Source organism: Zosterops lateralis (assembly GCF_965231275.1).
Source record: "Zosterops lateralis genome assembly, chromosome: 33".
NCBI lineage: Eukaryota > Metazoa > Chordata > Aves > Passeriformes > Zosteropidae > Zosterops > Zosterops lateralis.
Genome location: NC_139793.1, coordinates 4,369,013 through 4,389,814, shown reverse-complemented (window position 1 = coordinate 4,389,814; position 20,802 = coordinate 4,369,013). Strand labels below are relative to the sequence as shown.

The following is a 20,802-nucleotide window of genomic DNA, read 5'->3' as shown; positions in this document are numbered from 1 at the left end:
TGGCTCCTCCATGAGGAGTTTTGGCTCCTCCAGGTGAGTTTTGGCTCCTCCATGAGGAGTTTTGGCTCCTCCAGAGGAGTTTTGGCTCCTCCATGAGGAGTTTTGGCTCCTCCATGAGGAGTTTTGGCTCCTCCAGGGGAGTTTTGGCTCCTCCATGAGGAGTTTTGGCTCCTCCAGGGGAGTTTTGGCTCCTCCAGGTGAGTTTTGGCTCCTCCAGGTGAGTTTTGGCTCCTCCAGGTGAGTTTTGGCTCCCCCAGGTGAGTTTTGGCTCCTCCAGGGGAGTTTTGGCTCCTCCAGGGGAGTTTTGGCTCCTCCAGGAGGAGTTTTGGCTCCTCCAGGTGAGTTTTGGCTCCTCCAGGGGAGTTTTGGCTCCTCCACAGAGATTTTCTCGTGGAGATTTCCCCATCTTTGGGGTTTTAACGGAGCAGGAGTTGAGGTGACAGCACCGGGATGGTTTGGGTGGTTCAGAGATGGAAAGAACAATCCTCCTGATCCAGAATCTTTGGGAATTCATGGGAGAGCTCGGGATGGGTCACTCTGGACTCTCACCTGGTGTTAGCAGAGGAACCTGATGTCATTCAACATCCCAAAAATCCATCCAGAAATCAATTTGGGCAGTTCAGAGCTGTAGAGAACAATCCTCCTGATCCAGAATCTTTGGGAATTTATTTGGGAGCTCAGAGGGGTCACTCTGAGCCTGGCAGAGGGACCTGATGTCATCCAACATCCAAAAAAACACCCAGAAATCAATTTGGGCAGTTCAGAGCTGTAGAGATCAAACCTCTTGATCCAGAATCTTTGGGAATTCATCCACAGACGCTCTGGGGGGTCACTGAACCCTCACTTGCCCTCAACAGACTCATCCACACCCAAAAAAACCACCCCAAACCACCCTCACCCCTCCGATTTCTCCCTTTCCCCACCCCTGGGTCCCTCAGGTGAGGAGCTGGTGCCTGTCCATGACCTGCAGCACGTCCTCCAGGATGGAGGGGCCCAAATCCACGTGCAGGGACAGCAGGGAGCCGGCCTGGGACAGCGCCAGCGGCTCCGTGTCGCCGTTGGTGGCCCGGGGGGACATTGGGGATGACACTGGGGACATTGGGGACATTGTTGGGGACATTGGGGACGTTGTTGTCACTGTTGTTGTCTCATCCAGGTGCAGCCGAGGCGGTTTTGGTGGTGCTGCTGCCACGGGCAGGGTCAGGGCCTGGCTGCCCCCCAGGGCCGGCAGAGAAATGGCATTTTTGAGCAGAGGGGACGGCCTGGTGGCCACCTGCCCCCCAGAGCTGGTGGCCACCTCCCCCCCAGAGCTGGTGGCCACCTCACCCCCAGAGCTGGTGGCCACCTCCCCCCCAAAGCTGGTGGCCACCTCACCCCTGGAGCTGGTGGCCACCTCCCCCCCAGCGATGGTGGCCGTGCGGGGGAACTCGAGCGGAGCCCCCCCGGCGTGGGGCAGCAGGTGGAACTTGCCCTGCAGGAAGGAGATGTCCCCAAAGGTGTCCCCCCGGCCCCCGGAGCCGATGTGGATGGTGTGGCGGAAATCCCCCAGGGGAGGGCTGATCATGTCCGAGGACAGCAGGTCCCGCAGCTTCTCCTTCTTGCCCTTCCTGCTGCCCCTCTTCAGGTAAATGGGCACCTTGGTGCTCATGGTGGGCTGGGGGGTCAGGGCAGCCTGGGGGGACAGAGAAATGGGGAAAAATCAGATTTATTGAGTCTCAGTGTGTTCTCGCCATGAATTGATGGAAATCCTTTTTTTCCCCTTTTTTTCACCTTTTTTTCCCCCTTTTTTGCTCTTTTTTGCCCTTTTCCTCCCCCTATTTTTCCCTTTTTTCCCCTTTTTTTTTACTCCTTTTCTCCCCCTAATTTTCACCTTTTTTCACCCCTTTTTTTCCTCTTTTCCTTTCTTTTTTCCCCTTTTTTCCCTTTTTTTCTCCTTCTTGCCCTTCCTGCTGCCCCTCCTCAGGTAAATGGGCACCTTGGTGCTCATGGTGGGGCTGGGGGGTCAGGGCAGCCTGGGGGGGGCAGAGAGAGGGGAAAAAATCAGATTTATTGAGTCTCAGTGTGTTCTCGCCATGAATTGATGGAAATCCTTTTTTTCCCCTTTTTTTCCCCCTTTTTTGCTCTTTTTTGCCCTTTTTCTCCCCCTATTTTTCCCTTTTTCCCCCTTTTTTTAAACTCCTTTTCTCCCCCTAATTTTCCCCTTTATTTCACCCCTTTTTTTCCTCTTTTCCTTTCTTTTTTCCCCTTTTTTCCCTTTTTTTCTCCTTCTTGCCCTTCCTGCTGCCCCTCCTCAGGTAAATGGGCACCTTGGTGCTCATGGTGGGGCTGGGGGGTCAGGGCAGCCTGGGGGGGACACAAACAAGGGAAAAAAATCAGATTTATTGAGTCTCAGTGTGTTCTCGCCATGAATTGATGGAAATCCTTTTTTTCCCCCCTTTTTTTGCTCTTTTTTTGCCCTTTTTCTCCCCCTATTTTTCCCTTTTTTCCCCTTTTTTTTTTACTCCTTTTCTCCCCCTAATTTTCACCTTTTTTCACCCCTTTTTTTCCCCTTTCCCCCCATTTTCCTCCTCTTTTCCTTTCTTTTTTCCCCTTTTTTCCCTTTTTTTTCTCCTTCTTGCCCTTCCTGCTGCCCCTCCTCAGGTAAATGGGCACCTTGGTGCTCATCCTGGGTGAGGGGGGTCAGGGCAGCCTGGGGGGGGCAGAGAGAGGGGAAAAAATCAGATTTATTGAGTTCAGACATGGTGTTGGTGTGTTCTCACCTTAAATTGATGGGAATAATTTTTTTCCCTTTTTTTGCCATTTTTTCCACCTTTTTTTTACCCTTTTTCTATCCCTTTTCCCCCCTTTTTTTCCCCACCTTTTTTCCCCTTTTATCCCCTTTTCCTCTCTTTTTCCCCTTATTTTCTCCCTTTTCCCCCCTTTTTTTCTCCCTTTTTTCCCTCTTTTTTCATTTTTTTTCTCCTTTTCCCCTTTCCCCCCCCTTCCTCTCTTTTTCCCCTTTTTTCCCCCTTTTTCCTCCTTTTTTCCCCCTTTTTCCCCTTTTTTCCTCTTTTCACCCTTCCCCCCTTTTTTTCCCCTTTTTCCCACTTTTTCCCTTCCCCCCCCCTTTTTTCACCCCTTTTTTCCTCCTTTTCCCCCTTTTTTTCACCCCTTTTTTCCTTTCTCCCTTTTTCCTTATTTTCCCCACTTTTTTTCCCCTTTTTTCCCCCCTTTTTTTCCCCCTAAATTCAGGTAACACAATCCAGACTGACAGGGAGGGAAATCCTTGAGGAATTTTGTGTTTTTCAGGAGGAATTGGGGTGTGGAGAGACATTTTTACCCCCAAAAAAGGGATTTTTTCTCCCCAAGCCCAGCTGAAATTAAAAAAAAAAATGGGAGATTTGGGACCAGAAAGGGGAAAGAAATTTGGGATTTTTTATGTTTTAGTTTTGAATTCTGAGTTCACACGTCAGATCTGGGCTGGGTTTTTGTAGCTGGGAGGAGAAATGAGGCAAAAAATGGGATTTTTTTTGGTGCTGTGAATTGGGAAACGCCTCAGTGGGAGGAGAAAAAAAGGGTTTGGGGGAACCTGGACATTCCCAGTGGGAAACTCTGGAAATTTTCACTCTTTTAGTGGATTTTCAGGGGAAATAATTCCACCCATCCCTGGGTTTGTTAAAGGGATTTGGGGCTGTTTTTCCCCCCCGGGGCCTCTCCCGGCTGGAATTTGACCCAGAAAAGTCCCGGGGGAGGATTTTATCCCTAAAAACAACAACAACAAACCGGCCCCAGGGCTGGAAAATCCCAGATCCCCTTCAGGGCCTGAAAACTGCCGGGTTATTCCCTGTTTTTGGGAATATTCCTTTATAATTCCCTGTTTTTAGGGACTATTCCCTCATTATGTCCCATTTTTATGGAATATTCCCTTGTAATTCCCTGTTTTTAGGGAATATTCTCTCATTTATTCCCCATTTTTAGGGAATATTCCCTGTTTTTAGGGACTATTCCCTCATTATGTCCCATTTTTAGGGAATATTCCTTTATAATTCCCTATTTATAGGGAATATTCTCTTATTATCTCCTATTTATAGAGATTATTCCCTCATTTACCCCCATTTTTGGGGAATATTCCCTCGTAATTCCCTGTTTTTAGGGAATATTCCCTCATTATGTCCCATTTTTATGGAATATTCCCTTGTAATTCCCTGTTTTTAGGGAATATTCTCTCATCCCAAATTTTTGGGGAATATTCCCTTATCACTCCCTATTTATAGGGAATATTCTCTCATTATCCCAAATTTTTAGGGAATGTTCCCTCATAATTCCCTGTTTTTAATGACTATTCTCTCATTGATCCCCCATTTTTAAGGAATATTCCCTTATTATCCCCCATTTTTAGGGACTATTCCCATTTCACCCCCTGTTTTTAAGGGAACGCTCCCATATCTCCTATTTTTAGGAAATTCTCTCCCATTATCCCAAATTTTCATGGAATTCTCCTCCATTACACCCCCAATTTTCATGGAATTTCCCCCCAATTTTCATGGAATTCTGTCGCATTATCCCCAAATTTTCATGGAATTCTCCTCCATTATCCCAAATTTCCATGGAATTTTCCCCCAATTTTCATGGAATTTCCCCCCATTATCCCCAAATTTTTATGGAATTTTCTCTCCAGATCCCGTTACCGACCCAAAACCTGCAGGGGAGGGAAAAGGGAATTCCAGGGGAGGAAATTCCAGGGAATTCCAGGGAGGGGAAGGGGGAGGATCTCGGGCAGGAAAATCCTGACGCTGCAAAATCCAAACGGCGCCGCCGAAAATCCCGGGATTAACCCGGGACAGACCCGGGGCCGGACAGGGATGGGACAGGGGGGGAAAAAAGGGGAAAAAAGGGAGAAAAAAGAGGGGGAAAAGGAGGAAAAAAGGGGAAAAAATGAGGAAAAAATGGGGAAAAGGGGAGAAAGGAGAAAAAAAAAGTAGAAAAAAGGGAGAAAAAAGTAGGAAAAAGGGAGAAAAAAGTAGGAAAAAAGGGAGAAAAAAGTAGAAAAAAAGGGGAAAAAAAGGGGAAAAAGGAGGAAAAAATGGAGGAAAGGGGGGGAAATAGGGGAAAAAAGGGGGGGAAAAAGGATTTTTCAGGATTTTTCAGGAATTGGTTAGAATTGTGTTAAAACTGGGTTAAAATCTGGTTAAAATTGGTTAACATTGGGGTGAAATTGGGTTAAAATTGGGTTAAAATTGGGCTAAAATTGGTTAAAACCCAGAAATAATTGTCTTTTTCCCGTCCCACCTGCAGGATCCAGCGGGGGTCGGGGCCGGGCCCATCCCGGGGAGTTCTGGGGTAAATCCAGAGGGAAAAACCGCCGGGAAATGATGGAAATGATGATGAGGAAGAGAAAACTCCAACTCAGGGCAGGGAAAACTCAACCTCAGGCACAGCCCGGAGCCTCCGGGGCCAAAACCAGCCCCAAAAACCCCCAAAAAACCCCCAAAAAAGCTCCAAAATCCGGGGGAAAAACCAGCGGCGGCTCCTCCCGGGCCGGGGATCAGGAAATCCAGGGAATGAGGAAATCCAGGGAATGAGGAAATCCAGGGATCAGGAAATCCAGGGAGGAGGAAATCCAGGGAATGAGGAAATCCAGGGATTCTCCTGCTCGCAGGGAAAAAAAAAAAATAAATCACAGCTCGGCCGGAAAGAGCCGGGGCTGCTCCAGGAGTTATTCCAGAGGGATCCAGAGGCTTTTCCTGGGCTATTCCCGGGATCCTGGGGCTGTTCTGAGGCTGTTTCAGAGATCCAGGGGCTGTTTCAGGGATCCAGGGGCTGTTTTAGGGATCCCAGGGCCGTTCCAGGGGCTATTCCGGGGATCCAGAGGCTTTTCCGGGGTTATTTCAGGGATCCAGGGGCCATTCCAAGGCTGTTCCAGGGACCCAGGAGCTATTCCAGGGCTCCAGAGGCTTTTCCGAGGCTGTTCCGAGGCTCCAGGGGCCGTTCCGGGGCTGTTCCCGGATCCAGGGGCCGATCCAGGGGCCGATCCAGAGATCCAGGGGCCGTTCCCGGCTCCAGGGGCTGTTCCGGGGCTGTTCCCGGATCCAGGGGCCGATCCAGGGGCCGATCCAGGGATCCAGGGGCTGTTCCCGGGATCCAGGGGCCGATCCAGGGGCCGATCCAGAGATCCAGGGGCTGTTCCCGGGATCCAGGGGCCGATCCAGGGGCCGATCCAGAGATCCAGGGGCTGTTCCCGGGATCCAGGGGCCGATCCAGGGGCTGTTCAGGCTCCAGAGGCTGTTCCGGGGCCGGGCCGGGCGGGGCTCGGGCTCTAATTGAGCCCCGGGTTAATTGCTCTCCGGGTTAATTGATCTCCGGGTTAATGAAGCGGAGGGGGGAGGGGGCGGGGGGTGTTCGGGTGTCTGCGGGGACAAAGATCCGCTCTGGGTATTCCAGGATCAAAGGGAGGAACCGCTGCCTTTGCCTTTAAACCCGGGACGGGATCGAGACCCGGGAGCGCCGGAAGGGCCCGGGGGGATTTCCTCCTTTCCTTTCCTTTCCTTTCCTTTCCTTTCCTTTCCTTTCCTTTCCTTTCCTTTCCTTTCCTTTCCTTTCCTTTCCTTCCCTTCCCTTCCCTTCCCTTCCCTTCCCTTCCCTTCCCTTCCCTTCCCTTCCCTTCCCTTCCCTTCCCTTCCCTTCCCTTCCCTTCCCTTCCCTTCCCTTCCCTTCCCTTCCCTTCCCTTCCCTTCCCTTCCCTTCCCTTCCCTTCCCTTCCCTTTTTTCTTTTTTTCCCCTTTTTCCCTCCCTTCCCTTTTCTCCCCCTTCCCCCCCTTTTCCCTTTTCCCCTTTTTCCCCTTCCCCCCTTTACCCCCCTTTTTCCCCTTTTTTTTCCTTTTCCCCCCCTTTCCCCCCCTTTTCCCTTCCCTTTTCCCTTTCCACTTCCCTTTCTCCTTCCCCCAATTAAATTAAACTTCATTCCCCCAATTAAAAAAATTAAACCCCGAATCAGGGATGGGGTGGGAGCTCTGGGAGTCAAAATTCCCACCCAGGAATTCCCCCGCTGCTTTTTTAAACCAAAATAAATTTTTTTCCCAAGGGAAACTGAGCAGAATCCAAGGGAGAAAATGGGGTTTTTCTCCCCTCCCCTGCAGGTTTTATTAAAATAAAACTGGAAATGGGAAGAAATAAAAATCAGGCAAAAAAGGATTTTGGAAAAACTGTTTTATTTGGGGTGGGAAGGGCAGGAATTGGGAAAGGGCAGAGGAGGGGCTGGGCTGGGGCATTTTTTGGGGAGAAAAAGGAGATTTTTGGAACAATCCCAGTCACAAACCAGAGTCAGGAGGGGAATTTCCCTCCCCAGCCCCAATTTCCCCTGGTTTGACCCCAAAATCCACTTTTTTCCCCTGAGGAAACCACACCAGGAGAGGCAGAAATTTAAATTAATTTTCACCTTCATCAGGATAAATTTGGGGCAAAAAAATTGGGGAAAAAGGGTCAAAAAAATCCAGACCTGGAGCTGTTTTTTTTTTTATCCTGGGAAGGAGCAGCAGCACCAGGAATCTGTAATTAATTAGTTTTGGGCTAATTAAACTCCAAGTCCCTTAATGAGGGTGACCCCAGGACAGGGAAGATCCAAACCTGGATTTCCCTTCCCAAATTTCCTTTTCTCGGGGCTGGATCTGCTGGGGAAACTCCTCTGAGTGTGAAAAAAGGGAGTTTTCAACCCAAATTCCAGGATTTAACCACAATTCTGGGAGTTTTGACCACAATTCCAGGAGTTTTAACCCCAATTTCAGGTGCTTTAACACAATTCTGGGGGTTTTAACCCCAATTCCAGCTGCTTTAACCCAAATTCCAGGAGCTTTAACCCCAATTCTGGGTCCTTTAACCCCATTTCTGGGAGTTTTAACCCCAATCCCAGACACTTTAACCACATTTCCAGATTGTGGGAGTTTTAATCCAAATTCCAGATGCTTTAATCCAATCCCAGACACTTTAACCCCAGTTCTGGGTCCTTTAACCCCAATTCTCAGAGTTTTAATCCAAATTCCAGCTGCTTTAACCCAATTCCAGACACTTTAACTCCAAATTCCAGGTGCTTTAATCCAATCCCAGATGCTCTAACCCCATTTCTTGGAGTTTTAACCCAATTTCCAGGTCCTTTAACCCAAATTTTGGGTCTTTTAACTCCAATTCTGTGAGTTTTAACCCCAATCCCAGACACTTTAACCCCAATTCATGCTCCTGGCCGTGCTGACAGTTCAAATCCTCACGATCTGAGCGGCCACACAGGGGCTGGTCCTGGTTTTATCCCCAGTTTTCTCCCCAGTTTTGTCCCCAGGACTGTCCCCAGGGCTCTCCCCGGTTTTATCCTCAGTTTTATCCCCATTTCTGTCCCCATTTCTGTCCCCATTTCTGTCCCCATTTTGGTCCCTCCGGAGCAGGAGGCGCCCGAAGGTGCCCCCGGCGCGGCCCTTGGTCACCCGCCCGGGGTTGATGCAGACACAGCCCAGGACGTCCTGTGGGGACAGGAAGGGGTTAAAAACACATGGGGGGAGCTCAGGTGGGACCCCCCAGACCCCAAAAGGAGATTTGAGACCCTCCCCAGCCCACCCAGAGCCCAAAAATCAGTGGGTACAGGAGATTTGGGACCCCAAAAACTGCCAGGTACAGATTTGGGAACATCCAGACCCCAAAGGTTTTTGGGTACAGGAGATTTGGGACCCCCAAGCCCACCCAGACCCCAAAATTTGATGGGTACCAGGAGATTTGGGACCCCAAAATTCACCAGGTATGGGAGATTTGGGACCCCCAGCCCATCCAGACCCCAAAAACTGCTGGGTACAGGAGATCTGGGACACAGAATTCCCCATTTTCCCCCCAGAATTCCCATTTTCCCCCCAGAATCCCCATTTTTCTCCCATAATTCCCATTTTCCCCCCAGTTTCCCCCCTAGAATTCCCATTTTCCCCCAGAATTCCCAGTTTTCTCCCCATTTTACCCCCATAATCCCCATTTTTCCCCCATAATCCCCATTTCACTCCCCAGAATTCCTGTTTTTCCCCCAGAAATCCCATTTTTTCCCCATAATTCCCATTTCTCCCCCATTTTTCCCCCAGAATTCCCATTTCCCCTTGAAATTCCCATTTCCCCCCCAGAATTCCCATTTTCCCCCATTTCCCCCCCCAGAATTCCCATTTGTCTCCATTTCCCCCCCATAATCCCCATTTTTCCCCCCAATTTTCCCCCCAGAATTCCCACTTTCCCCCTTTTCCCTGACCTTGATGAAGTATCTGAGCTCCGAGGGCGTCACCAGCACGTCGGGGGTGACGGGCAGAGCCCCCCAGGCCCCCTGAGCCTCCAGGGCCACGTTCACGTCCTCACTGGGGGGGTACAGGGGGTAGAAACTGCAGGGGAGGGGGGAAAAAAGGGGGTTTTGGGGAAGAAAAAATAATTTGGGGGGAAAAAAGAGACATTTTTGGGGAGGAAGGGGTTGTTTTGGGGAGGAAAGAGGAGGTTTTGGGGAGGAAAGAAGAGGTTTTGGGAGAAAAAAAAAGAATTTTTGGGAAGGAAAAAGGAGTTTTTGGGGAGGAAAAGGAGTTTTGGGGAAGAAGGAGCTGGTTTTGGGGAGGAAAGAGGAGTTTTGGGGAGGAAAAAGGAGGTTTTGGGGAGGAAAGAGGAGGTTTGGGGAGAAAAAAAGAATTTTTGGGGAGGAAAGAGGAGGTTTTGGGGAGGAAGGAGCTGGTTTTGGGGAGAAAAGAGACATTTTTGGGGAGGAAAAAGGGGATTTTGGGGAGGAAAGAGGTGATTTGGGGAGGAAAGAGAAGGCTTTGGGGTAGAAAAGAGACATTTTTGGGGAAGAAGGAGTTGTTTTTGAGGAGAAAAAGGAGTTTTGGGGAGTAAGGAGCTCCTTTAGGGAGGAAAAAGGAGGTTTTGGGGAGGAAAAAGGAGTTTTTGGGTCCCCACCTGCGCTGGGTCAGGACGTGCCGCAGGATCCGCGTGAAACGATCGGAGATTCCCGAGGAGCTGAGGGGGAAAAATGGGATAAAAATGGGGGAGAAATGGGGGGAAAAGGGATGGAGGATAAAGGGGAAAATGGGAAAGGAAAAAATGGGGTGAAAAAGGAGATTTAGGGAGGGAAGGAGAGATAGAAAAGGGTAAAAAAAGGAAGAAATTCAAATAAAAGAGAGAAAAAAAATTAAAAAAGGGGTGGAACACTTGAACAAAAAGGAAAAAATATGAAAAAAAAAATGGGGAAAAAAGGTTAAAAAAGGGATAAAACGTCGAAAAGAGGCACCTGCTGATCTCCTCAGCCCCCATGTGGAAGAGCAGGTCGGTGGAGCTCAGGCCCAGCACGACGCCGTCGACGTCCAGAGTGCAGGGCTCGGGCACCAGCAGCACCCGCTGGGGACAGGGACAGGGCTGGGGACCCCAAAACCCCCCAAAACCACCCCAAAATCCACCCCAAAATACACCCCAAATACCCCACGGGCACCAGGAGCACCCGCTGGGGACAGACAGGGCTGGGACCCCAAATCCAGCCCAAAATATCCCAAATCTGCCCCAAATCTGCCCCAAAATATCCCAAATCCAGCCCAAAATCTGCCCCAAAATATCCCAAAGGCACCAGGAGCACCCGCTGGGCACACGGACACGGGGCTGGGGGGCCAAAATCCCCCCAAATCCAACCCAAAATCCCCCAAATCTGCCCCAAAATCCCCCAAAGGCACCAGGAGCACCCGCTGGGGACAGGGACACGGGGCTGGAGACCCCAAATATCCCCCAAATGCGTCCCAAAATACCCCAAATCTGCCCCAAAATATCCCAAAGGCACCAGCAGCACCCGCTGGGGACAGGGACAGGGGGCTGGGGGGCCAAAATCCACCCCATAACCCCCAAATCCAGCCCCAAAATATCCCAAATATCCCCAAGGCACCAGGAGAACCCGCTGGGGACAGGGACACGGGGCTGGAGACCCCAAATATCCCCCAAATGCACCCCAAAATACCCCAAATCTGCCCCAAAATATCCCCAAGGCACCAGGAGCACCCGCTGGGGACAGACAGGGCTGGGGACCCCAAAATCCCCCAAATCCAGCCCAAATATCCCCCAAATCCAGTCCCAAATATCCCAAATCCAGCCTAAGGTATCCCAAACCCACCCCAAAATATCCCAAAGGCACCAGGAGCACCCGCTGGGCACGGACAGGACAGGGCTGGGGACCCCAAAATCCCCCAAATCCAGCCCCAAATATCCCAAATCTGCCCCAAAATCCACGAAATCCACCCCCAAATCCAGCCCAAAATATCCCAAATTTTCCCCCAAATCCCCCAAACTCACCCCAGAATGCCCCAAACCCTCCCCAAAATCCTCCAAATCCCCCTGCCCCAAAATGTCCCAAATCCACCTCAAAACCCCCAAATCCCCCAAATCCAGCCCAAAATCCACAAAATCCTCCCAAAAATCCACAAAATCCACAACAAAATCACCCAAATCTGCCCCAAATTTCCCCAAATTTGCCCCAAAATCCACCAAATCCACCAAAAAATGCCCCAAAATTCCCCAAATCTGCCCCAAAATCCACCAAATCCACAACAAAATCACCCAAATCTGCCCCAAAATATCCCAAATCCACCCCAAAACTCCCCAATTTTTTTATCCCAAATTTTTCACCCCAATTTTTTATTTTCAACCAAATTTTTCACCCAATTTTTTTTTATTTTCACCCCATTTTTTTACCCCAATTATTTTTTTACCCCAAATTTTTCACCCCAATTTTTTCTTTTTATCCCAAATTTTTACCCCAAATTTTCACCCCAATTTTTTTTATTTTCACCCAAAATTTTCACCCCAATTTTTTTCTTTTTACCCCAAATTTTTACCCAAAATTTTCACCCCAATTTTTTATTTTCACCCAATTTTTTTTTTTGGTTTTTTAACCCCAATTTTTTAACCTCAAATTTATTATGGAATTGATTTTTTTGGGGTAAAAAACTTGGGATTTTGGGTTTCAGGCACCTCTTTGTCCTCCCTGGGCAGGTCGGGGAAGGGAAAAGGGGGTTGGGGATAAACAAAGTCGTGGGAAACGTCCCGGAGTGAAGGAACCAAAACCAATTTACAGCCACAGCTGGGGGGAAAATAGAGAAAAAATCAAATTATTGAGGGGAAAAAATTAGAGAAAAAAATCAAATTATTGAGGGGAAAAATTAGAGAAAAAAATCAAATTATTGAGGGGAAAAAATTAGAGAAAAAAATCAAATTATTGAGGGGAAAAATTAGAGAAAAAAATCAAATTATTGAGGGGAAAAATTAGAGAAAAAAATCAAATTATTGAGGGGAAAAATAGAGAAAAAAATCAAATTATTGAGGGGAAAAATTAGAGAAAAAAATCAAATTATTGAGGGGAAAAATTAGAGAAAAAAATCAAATTATTGAGGGGAAAAATTAGAGAAAAAAATCAAATTATTGAGGGAAAAATAGAGATTTTTATGGGAGGAAAAATGGGATTTTTAGGGGAAAAAAAGAGATTTTTTTGGGGGGGAAAAAGTGGCTTTTTTTAGGGAAATAACAAGATTTTTTTTGAGGAAAAAAGGAGATTTTTGGGGGGTAAAAAGCGGCTTTTTTGGGGTAAAAATTAGATTTTTTTGGAGGGAAACAGGAGATTTTTTTTGGGAAAAAAAAAGACATTTTTGGGGAGGAAAAAGTGGCTTTTTTAGGGGAAAAAATGAGATTTTGGGGGAGGTAAAAAATGGCATTTTTTAGGGAAAAATTTAGCTTTTTTGGCGAAAAAAAAGGATTTTTTTTGGAGTAAAAAATGGCATTTTTTAGTGAAAAAATTAGAATTTTTTTGGGATAAAAAAATGACTTTTTTTAGGGGAAAAAAATAGATTTTTTTGCAGTTTCTGGACCCACCTGCGGGTGCCCTCCACGATGGTCCTGAGGCAGAGCCTGAACACGTCAGGGAAGGGGCTCAGCAATTGGCAGCTCTGATTTTAGGGGAAAAACAGGAATTTTGGATCATTTTGGGGTTTTTTTGGGGGTTTTGGGGATGCCCCAAAGTCACAAAAATTGAGGGGATTTTTTTGGGGATTTTTCTCACCTCGACTTGTTCGTTTTTGGAGTCCAGAAAGGGCCCAAACTGCAGAAAAATGGGGAAAAAATCAGATTAAATCAACTCAAAAATGATAATTTTTAATAATTTTTAATAATTTTTAATTAATTAAAATTAATTTTAATTAATTTTTAATATTTTTAATTAATTTTTTATTATTTTAAAATAATTCTTAATAATTCTTAATAATTCTTATTAATAAAATCAAAATTTTAGCCCCAAAAACCCCCAAAATTTCAGGGGAAACTGAGAATAAAAAAGGAGAAATTTGTTGAAATTGATGCGTCAAAATCGGGGAGGAAAAATCAGGATTTGAATTTGAGGGGAAAATTTGGTCTTAAAATGGAATTTTTTTTTGGCGTTTTGGGGTGAGAAATGGAGATTTTGGGGTGAAAAATGAAGATTTTGGGGTGAGAAATGGAGATTTTGGGGTGAGAAATTAAGATTTTGGGGTGAAAAATGAGGATTTTGGGGTGAGAAATGAAGATTTTGGGGCATAAATGGGGATTTTGGGGCAATTTCAGGGATAAATGAGGATTTTGGGGTGAGAAATGAGGATTTTGGGGTGAAAAATGGAGCTTTTGGGGTGAAAAATGAGGATTTTCAGTGAGAAATGAAGATTTTGGGGCATAAATTGGGATTTTGGGGCGATTTTGGGGCATAAATTGGGATTTTTGGGGCGATTTTGGGGATAAATGAGGATTTTTGGGGTGAAAAATGACAATTTTGGTGCTTTTGGGGTAAAAACCAGAAGCTTTGAGCACCTTCAGTATGAAAAAATGAACATTTTGAGGCTCAAAAATGACATTTTAATCTGAATTTTGGCAGATTTGGAGCCGCAGGGTGGGGGCTGGATGGGGGTAATTAACCCCCCTGGTTAATGAGGAGTTAATTAGGGTTAATTAGGGTCATTACCAGCACACAGACATCAGGGGGGTCCCGGCCCAGCAGCTCCAGCAGGTCACTGAGGGGCTCAAAGGCCAAACTGTCCGAGGGGGTGAAGGGCCCACAGGCCACCAGCACCTGCCTCTCACCTGGGAAAAAATGGGATTTGGGGGAAAAAATGGGATTTTTGGGGAAAAGGGAGATTTAGGGGAAAAGAGGGAGGTTTTTTGGGAGATTTGGGGGGAAAAAATAGAGTTTTTAAGGGAAAAAATGGAGGTTTTAAGGGAAAAAATGGAGGGGTTTTGGGAGATTTGGGGGGGAAAAGGGAATTTTTTTGGGGAAAAAAAAGGGATTTTTTGGGGGAGAAATGGGAGATTTTTTTAGGAAGAAAGGGAGTTTTGGGGGGAAAAAAGGGAGGGGTTTTTTTGGGAAAAAGGGGATTTGGGGGGAAAAAAGGGATTTTTGGGGAAAAGGGAGATTTAGGGGAAAAGAGGGAGGTTTTTTGGGGGATAAAATGGAGATTTGGGATGAAAAAAGGAGTTTTTTTGGGGGGAAAGAAGGGATTTTTTTTTTTTGGGAAAAATGGGGGGTTTGGGGGAAAAAACGAGGATTTTTTGGGGTAAAAGGGAGTTTTTTTGGGGGGAAAAAAGAGTTTTTTTGGGAAAAAAGGGATTTTTTGGGGGAGAAATGGGAGATTTTTTTTTAGGAAAAAAGAAGTTGGGGGGGAAGGGAGTTTTTTGGGAAAAAAAAAAGAGGTTTGGGGGAAAAAGGGAGTTTTTTTGGGAGAAAAGGGAGTTTTTTTGGGAGAAATGGGAGATTTTTTTTTATGAAAAAATGGGAGTTTTTTTAGGAGAAAGGGGCGTTTATTTGGGAAAAAGGGGGATTTGGGAGGAAAAGGGGATTTGGGGGACAAAAAAGGGGATTTTGGGGCAGAAATGGGGGTCCCAGGGCTCACCTGCCATCGGCTCCGGGGGGGTGTGGAAGGGCAGAGGGACCCCCTGGGGGAAAGATGGGAATGGGCCCAAATCCCCCCAAAAATACCCCAAATCCCCCCAAAATACCCCAATTCCCCCCAAATACCCCAATTCCCCCCAAAATACCCCAATTCCCCCCAAATACCCCAATTCCAGCCCAAATCCTCCTCAAATCCCCAATTCCAGCCCAAATCCCCTTAAAAATTCCTCAATTCCAGCCCAAATCCCCCCAAATCTTCCCCAAATCCCACAATTCCAGCCCAAATCTTTCCCAAAAATCCCCCAATTCCAGCCCAAATCCTCCCCAAATCCCCCAATTCCACCCTAAATCCCCCAAATCCTCCCCAAATTCCCCCAAAATCCTCCAAATCCACCCAAAAATCCCACAATTCCAGCCAAAATTCCCCCAAATCCTCTCCAAATCTCCCCCAAATCTCCAATTCCAGCCCAAATCCTCCCCATTACCCCAAATGCAGCCCAAATCCTCCCCAAATCCCCCCAAAAATCCCCCAAATCCCCCCAAAATCCCCAATTCCACCCTAAATCCCCCCAAAGCCCCCCGGGCCGGGGTCACCTCGTAGACTTTGGTCACCACCATCCTCCTGCCCGTGGGGTTGGTGCCTTCCAGGGCCACCACCTGGGATTGGGGAAAAAACGGGGGAAACTGGGCAAAAATGGGGGAAATTGGGGCAAAAATGGGGGAAATTGGGAAAAAATGGGGAAATTGGGGCAAAAATGGGGGAAATTGGGAAAAAATGGGGCAGGAATTGGGGGGAAAAGGGGCAGAAATTGAGGAAAAAGGGTAAAAATTGGGGAAAAGGGGCAGAAATTGAGCAAAAAAAAGTGGGAATTGTTGGGGAAAATGGGGCAGGAATTGAGGAAAAGGGGCAGGAATGAAGGAAAAGTGTCAGGATTTGAGAAAAAGGGGCAGGAATTGGAGAGAAAATGGGACATGAATAAAGGAAAAGAGGCAGGAATTGAGAAAAAGGTGGGAATTGATAGAAAATGGGCCAGGAATTGGGGGGAAAGGGCAGAAATCGGGGGGGAAATGGGGCAGGAATTGAGGGAAAGGGGCAGAAATTGGGAAAAAGGGGCAGGAATTGAGGAGAAAATGGAACATGAATGAAGAAAAAGATGCAGGAATGAAAGAAAAGGGTCAGAAATTGAGGAAAGGGATGGGAATTGGGGAGAAAAACGGGATGAATGAAGGAAAAGGGGCAGGAATTGAGGAAAGGGGCAGGAATTAGGGGCAAAGGATGGGAATTGGGGGGGAAATGAGGCAGAAATGAAGGAAAAGGGTCAGAAATTGGGGGAAAAGGGGCAGGAATTGAGGAAAAGGGGCAGAAATTGAAGGAGAATGGGCAGGGATTGAGGAAAAGGGATGAGAATTTAGGAAAATGGGCAGAAATTGAGAAAAGGGGGTGGGAACTGGTGGGGAAAAGGGGCAGGAATGAAGGAAAATGGGGCAGGAATTGAGGAAAAGGGGCAAGAATTGAGGAAAAGGGGCAAGAATTGAGGAAAAGGGGCAAGAATTGAGGAAAAGGAGTAAAAACTGAGGAAAAGGGGTAAGAATTGAAGACAAGGGGATGGGAATTGGCAGGGAAAAGAGTCAGAAATGAAGGAAAATGGACGGGAATTGGGGAGAAAACGGGATGAATGAAGGAAAAAGGGTCAGAAATTGGGGGAAAAGGGTCAGAAATGAAGGAAAAGGGATAGAAATTGAGAAAAAGGGTGGGAATTGGTGGGGAAAAGGGACAGGAATGAAGGAAAATGAGGCAGAAACTGGGGGAAAAGGGTCAGAAATGGGGGAAAAAGGATCAGAAATGGGGGAAATCCCCTGTCAGGGAAGCAGCAGCCCCCAGGGCAGACCTGGCCAGGGAACAGGGAATAGTCCTGCAGCTCCGAGAGGTCCAGGGGCAGCGGGGCCCCCCCCGAGGTGTCCCTGTCCCCCAGCAGCAGCACCGAGCTGGCGTTGAGCCTCCCGTTCCCGTCACAGCCGATGTGCCCCAGCACCGTCACCGGCTCCTGGGGGGAACGAGGGGTTCATGGGGGGGAAAATACAGATATTGGGGGGTTTGATATCAAAATGGGGGGGTTTATCCCAAAATAAAGGAGTTAACCCAAAATGGAAAACAGCCGATGTGCCCCAGCACCGTCACCGACTCCTGGGGGGAGCAAGGGGTTCATGGGAAGAGAAAAACAGAAATTGGGGAGTTTGACATCAAAATAGGGGGGTTTAGCATCAAAATGGGGAGGTTTATCCCAAAATAAAGGAGTCAACCCAAAATGGGTTAACAGCCAATGTGCCCCAGCACTGTCACCGACTCCTGGGGGTGCAAAGGGGGTTAATGGGGGGAGAAAAACAGAAATTGGGGGGGTTAAAACAAAATAGGGGGGTGTGACATCAAAATGGGAGGGTTTGACACAAAACAGGGAGGATTTAACCCAAAAATGGGGGAGATTTATCCCAAAATGGGGGTGGGTTGACCCAAAACAGGGGGGTTTAACACAAATCAGGGGAGTTGAACCCCAAAAGGAAAGGGTTTAACCCAAAATGAGGGAGATTTGTCCCAAAATGGAGGGGGTTAACCCAAAAGGGAAGGATTTAACCCAAAATGGGGGTGATTTATCCCAAAAGGGAAGGGTTTAACACAAACCAGGGTGGTTTAACCCCCCAGCAGGGCGCTGTGCTCTCACCTGGGCGGGCAGGGAGGTGGGGCTGAAGCCCTGCAGGCCGTGGTGCCTCCTGAGAACCTCCCCGAGCTCCTCCACACGGGCAGCCAGGGCTGGGGGGACGGGGTCACCAAAGGCCCCACAACTGACCCCTCCCTGGGGCCGGGGTCACCAAAGGCCCCACAACTGACCCCTCCCCAGGGCTGGGGGGCCGGGGTCACCAAAGGCCCCACAACTGACCCCCTCTCAGGGCTGGGGGGGGCGGGGTCACCAAACACCCCATCCCTGAGCCCCCCGGGGTCACCAAACCCCCCTGACCCCATCCCTGAGCCCCTCCCCAGGGCTGGGGGACCGGGGTCACCCTCTGACCCCATCCCTGAGCACCCCTGGGGTCACCAAACCCCCCCAAATCTCCCTCCAGCCCTGGGGGTGATCCCAGTGTCACCAATCACCCCCCTGACCCCCCCTCAGTGTCACCAAACCCCCCCAAACCCCTACCCTGACCCCCTCCAGCCCTGGGAGTGACCCTGGGAACACCAAATGCCCCCTGACCCCCATCCCTGACCTTCCCCAAGCCCTGGGAGTGACCCCAATATCCCCAAACCCCCCCAAACCCCCCTCAATGTCACCAAACCCCCCCAAATCCCCCTCCCCAGCCCTGGGAGTGACCCCAAACCCCCCTGACCCCCCTGTCCCCCCCCCAGGGCCACCTTCCCGCAGGTCCAGGGCCTGGTGGAACATGATCCTGTAGGGTTTGCTCAGGCTCCTCTCGGGGCTCCCAAAGAGCCTCACGGGGCAGCCAACGCCCCCAGCCCCAGCAGGGCCCCTCCTGGGCCAGCCCGGGGGGCCAAAGGTGGCCACCACCTCCCCCCGGCCCCCTCGGGACGAGTATTTCTGGGAGGGGGTCACGCTGTGGGCACAGGAAATAAAAAACACACAGGGGTTTAGGTCAGGGCTTGTCTCGTCCTGAAAATGATGAAAAATTTGGGGTTTTGTTGCTTTGCTGAGCTCAGAGAGAAACAGAAATGGAGGTGGGAGGGAGGAATTGATTCATTGATTTGTGAGCAGGTTGTTTTTAACTTGATTTTTGTTTATTTTTTTGTTAATTGAGGCTTTAAAAATGGTGTTTGTAGCTTTAAAGGGTCTGTTTTTAACAAGGTTTTGGGTTGATTGTGGCATTAAAAATGACAAGTTTTTAAAGCTTTAAAGGGTCTGTTTTTAACAGGATTTTTTGTGGATTGAGGGTTTAAAAGTGACAAATTTCTGTAGCTTTAAAAAGTCTGTCTTAACAGAGTTTTTGTGGATTGAGGCTTTAAAACCGACAAGTTTTTGTAGCTTTAAGGGATTTGTAACTGCAAGAAGTTCCAGCGGGATTTGAACAATTTTTCCCGAATTTACAAACTTCTAAAATTCTGCAGCTCCACTTCCACCAAGGTGTAATTTTAAGGGAAAAGAGGGAAAAAAGGAGAGGAACAAAGAGGAAATGAAGTGAGCTGTGACACCCACCTCGGGGAGAAGCTCCCGGGGGAGAAGAGCCCGTAGGGGCTGCGGGACGTCAGGGCCCGTTTGGGCCTGGGGGTCTCTGGGGTGGAATTGCTGCGTTTCTGGGAGCCCTGCTAAGAGAATAATCACAAAAAAATATATTTACAATATTTCCAGGCTTGTTTTAAGGCAAATCTCGTGGATTTGAGGTGATATTCACCTTGCAGGGGGTGGAATAAGCGTCCAGCAGCTCGTCCTCCTCCTGCTCCTCGCTGAGGCTGATGCTGGTTAAGGGATTCCTGATTTTTTGGGGGGTGAAACCTCCCACCCCAACAGCCCCAAATTTAATTATCCCTCAGCTCAGGGTCCCCCCAAACCCTGGGGGTGTCCAGGGGGTCTCAGATACAGCTCCTGCAGAGAGTGGATGTCGTAGGGGAGCCCCCGGCGCTCGTCCCGCCCGCGCCTGCCCCGCCGGGACAGCACCTGCCACAGGTGACACGGGTCAGATTTTGGGCTGTTTTAGGGTTTTTGGGGTGCAGGGGAAGGGATTGGGGATCCCTCACCTCGTGCTCGAAGGCGTGGAGCCCCTCAGGGGTGAGTTGCAGGTCCAGGTCTTTGCTGGTGACAAAAGCCAGGAGCTCGTTGGCCAAAGCCACGGGGCCCAGGCCGTGGGTCAGGCACAGCTCCACCACTGGGGGGGCAAAAATGGGGGTCAAATCCCACTGGGACCCCCCCCAAGGGTTTGGGGGTCACCCCCTCAAGGGTCTGAGAGCCCTGAAACAGCTCCCAAAATCCTGGGCCTTGTAAGAGTTACCCCAAAGTGAGACTGGCCCGTGGAGTAAATAAATCCTCACGGGTCCCTGGGCACCCCCAGACCCCCAAAATATCCCCCAAAGCTTCAGTGACACCCCCAGGCCCCCAAAATATCCCCCAAAAACCTTCAGTGACACCCCCAGCCCCCCAAAATATCCCCCAAAAACCTTCAGTGACACCCCCAGCCCCCCAAAATATCCCCCAAAGCTTCACTGACACCCCCCAAAGCTTCAGTGACACCTCCAGACCCCAAAACACCCCCAAAACCTTCGGTGACACCCCCAGACCCCCCAAACCTTCAGTGATACCCTCCAAAACCTTCACTGACACCCCCAGACCCCTGAAATATCCCCCCAAACCTTCAGTGACACCCCCAGCCCCTAAAACACCCCACAAAACCTTCACTGACACCCCCAACACCCCTCACATCACCCCTGACACCCACAACACCCCTCACATCTCCCCTGACACCCCCATTTCCCCTCACACCTCCCCAGATCCCCCCAAACCCCCTTCCTCTTTTCCCAAACCCCCCAAGATCCCGTCCAAGCCGCGTCCCCCGGAGCCCTCACGCTTGTCGGGCACGTCCTCGCCCTGGCAGCGCAGCTCGAAGAGGCGCAGCTCCCTCAGCACGGCCTCGGCCGTCACCGGCTCCCGGCCCCGCTCCGGCTCCGGTTCCATCCCGGGCTCCGCCATGGCCGCGCTCAAACTGCGCGGGCGCGGCGCCGTGAGGGGAGGGGGCGTGGTCAGGCCATATAAGGAAAAGAGGCGTGGTGAAGGCGGGGAAAAGGGCGGGGTTATTCAGATTTAGACACAGCGGACCAATGGGAACGCGATGGGCGGTGAAAGGGGCGTGGCCGGCGCGGTCTAAGCTCCGCCCATTTTTGGGGTGGGAGGGGA

The 20,802-nt window shown here is 49.2% G+C and overlaps 2 protein-coding genes across 5 annotated transcripts; both read right to left on the bottom strand.

Moving 5' to 3' along the window:
- Nucleotides 1-871: 871 nt before the first annotated feature.
- On the bottom strand, nucleotides 872-5,443 carry CDC42EP2 (CDC42 effector protein 2). 4 transcript variants are annotated; one of them, XM_083881483.1, is made up of 2 exons: nucleotides 5,269-5,443; nucleotides 872-2,689 (listed from the first exon to the last, which is right to left on the bottom strand). In XM_083881483.1, exon 2 carries the CDS (start codon nucleotides 1,646-1,648, stop codon nucleotides 935-937), a length of 714 nt encoding a protein of 237 aa, XP_083737609.1. In that variant the 5' UTR covers nucleotides 1,649-2,689; nucleotides 5,269-5,443; the 3' UTR covers nucleotides 872-934. The 4 variants fall into 4 exon arrangements, with proteins under 4 accessions (XP_083737609.1, XP_083737610.1, XP_083737611.1 ...); XM_083881484.1 differs by having other exon boundaries at nucleotides 872-2,343; XM_083881485.1 differs by having other exon boundaries at nucleotides 872-1,672.
- A 2,782-nt stretch (nucleotides 5,444-8,225) lies between these two features.
- POLA2 (DNA polymerase alpha 2, accessory subunit) lies at nucleotides 8,226-20,598 on the bottom strand (the record flags this gene model as incomplete). The annotated part of the gene is made up of 18 exons (XM_083881337.1): nucleotides 8,226-8,483; nucleotides 9,245-9,371; nucleotides 9,931-9,990; nucleotides 10,262-10,368; nucleotides 11,983-12,091; nucleotides 12,877-12,950; nucleotides 13,064-13,102; nucleotides 13,991-14,109; nucleotides 14,916-14,958; nucleotides 15,509-15,571; nucleotides 16,804-16,959; nucleotides 17,632-17,720; nucleotides 18,318-18,517; nucleotides 19,114-19,220; nucleotides 19,310-19,443; nucleotides 19,557-19,572; nucleotides 19,653-19,780; nucleotides 20,475-20,598. The coding sequence occupies 18 exons, from the start codon at nucleotides 20,596-20,598 to the stop codon at nucleotides 8,226-8,228; spliced, it is 1,953 nt and encodes a 650-aa protein (XP_083737463.1).
- Nucleotides 20,599-20,802: the final 204 nt, after the last annotated feature.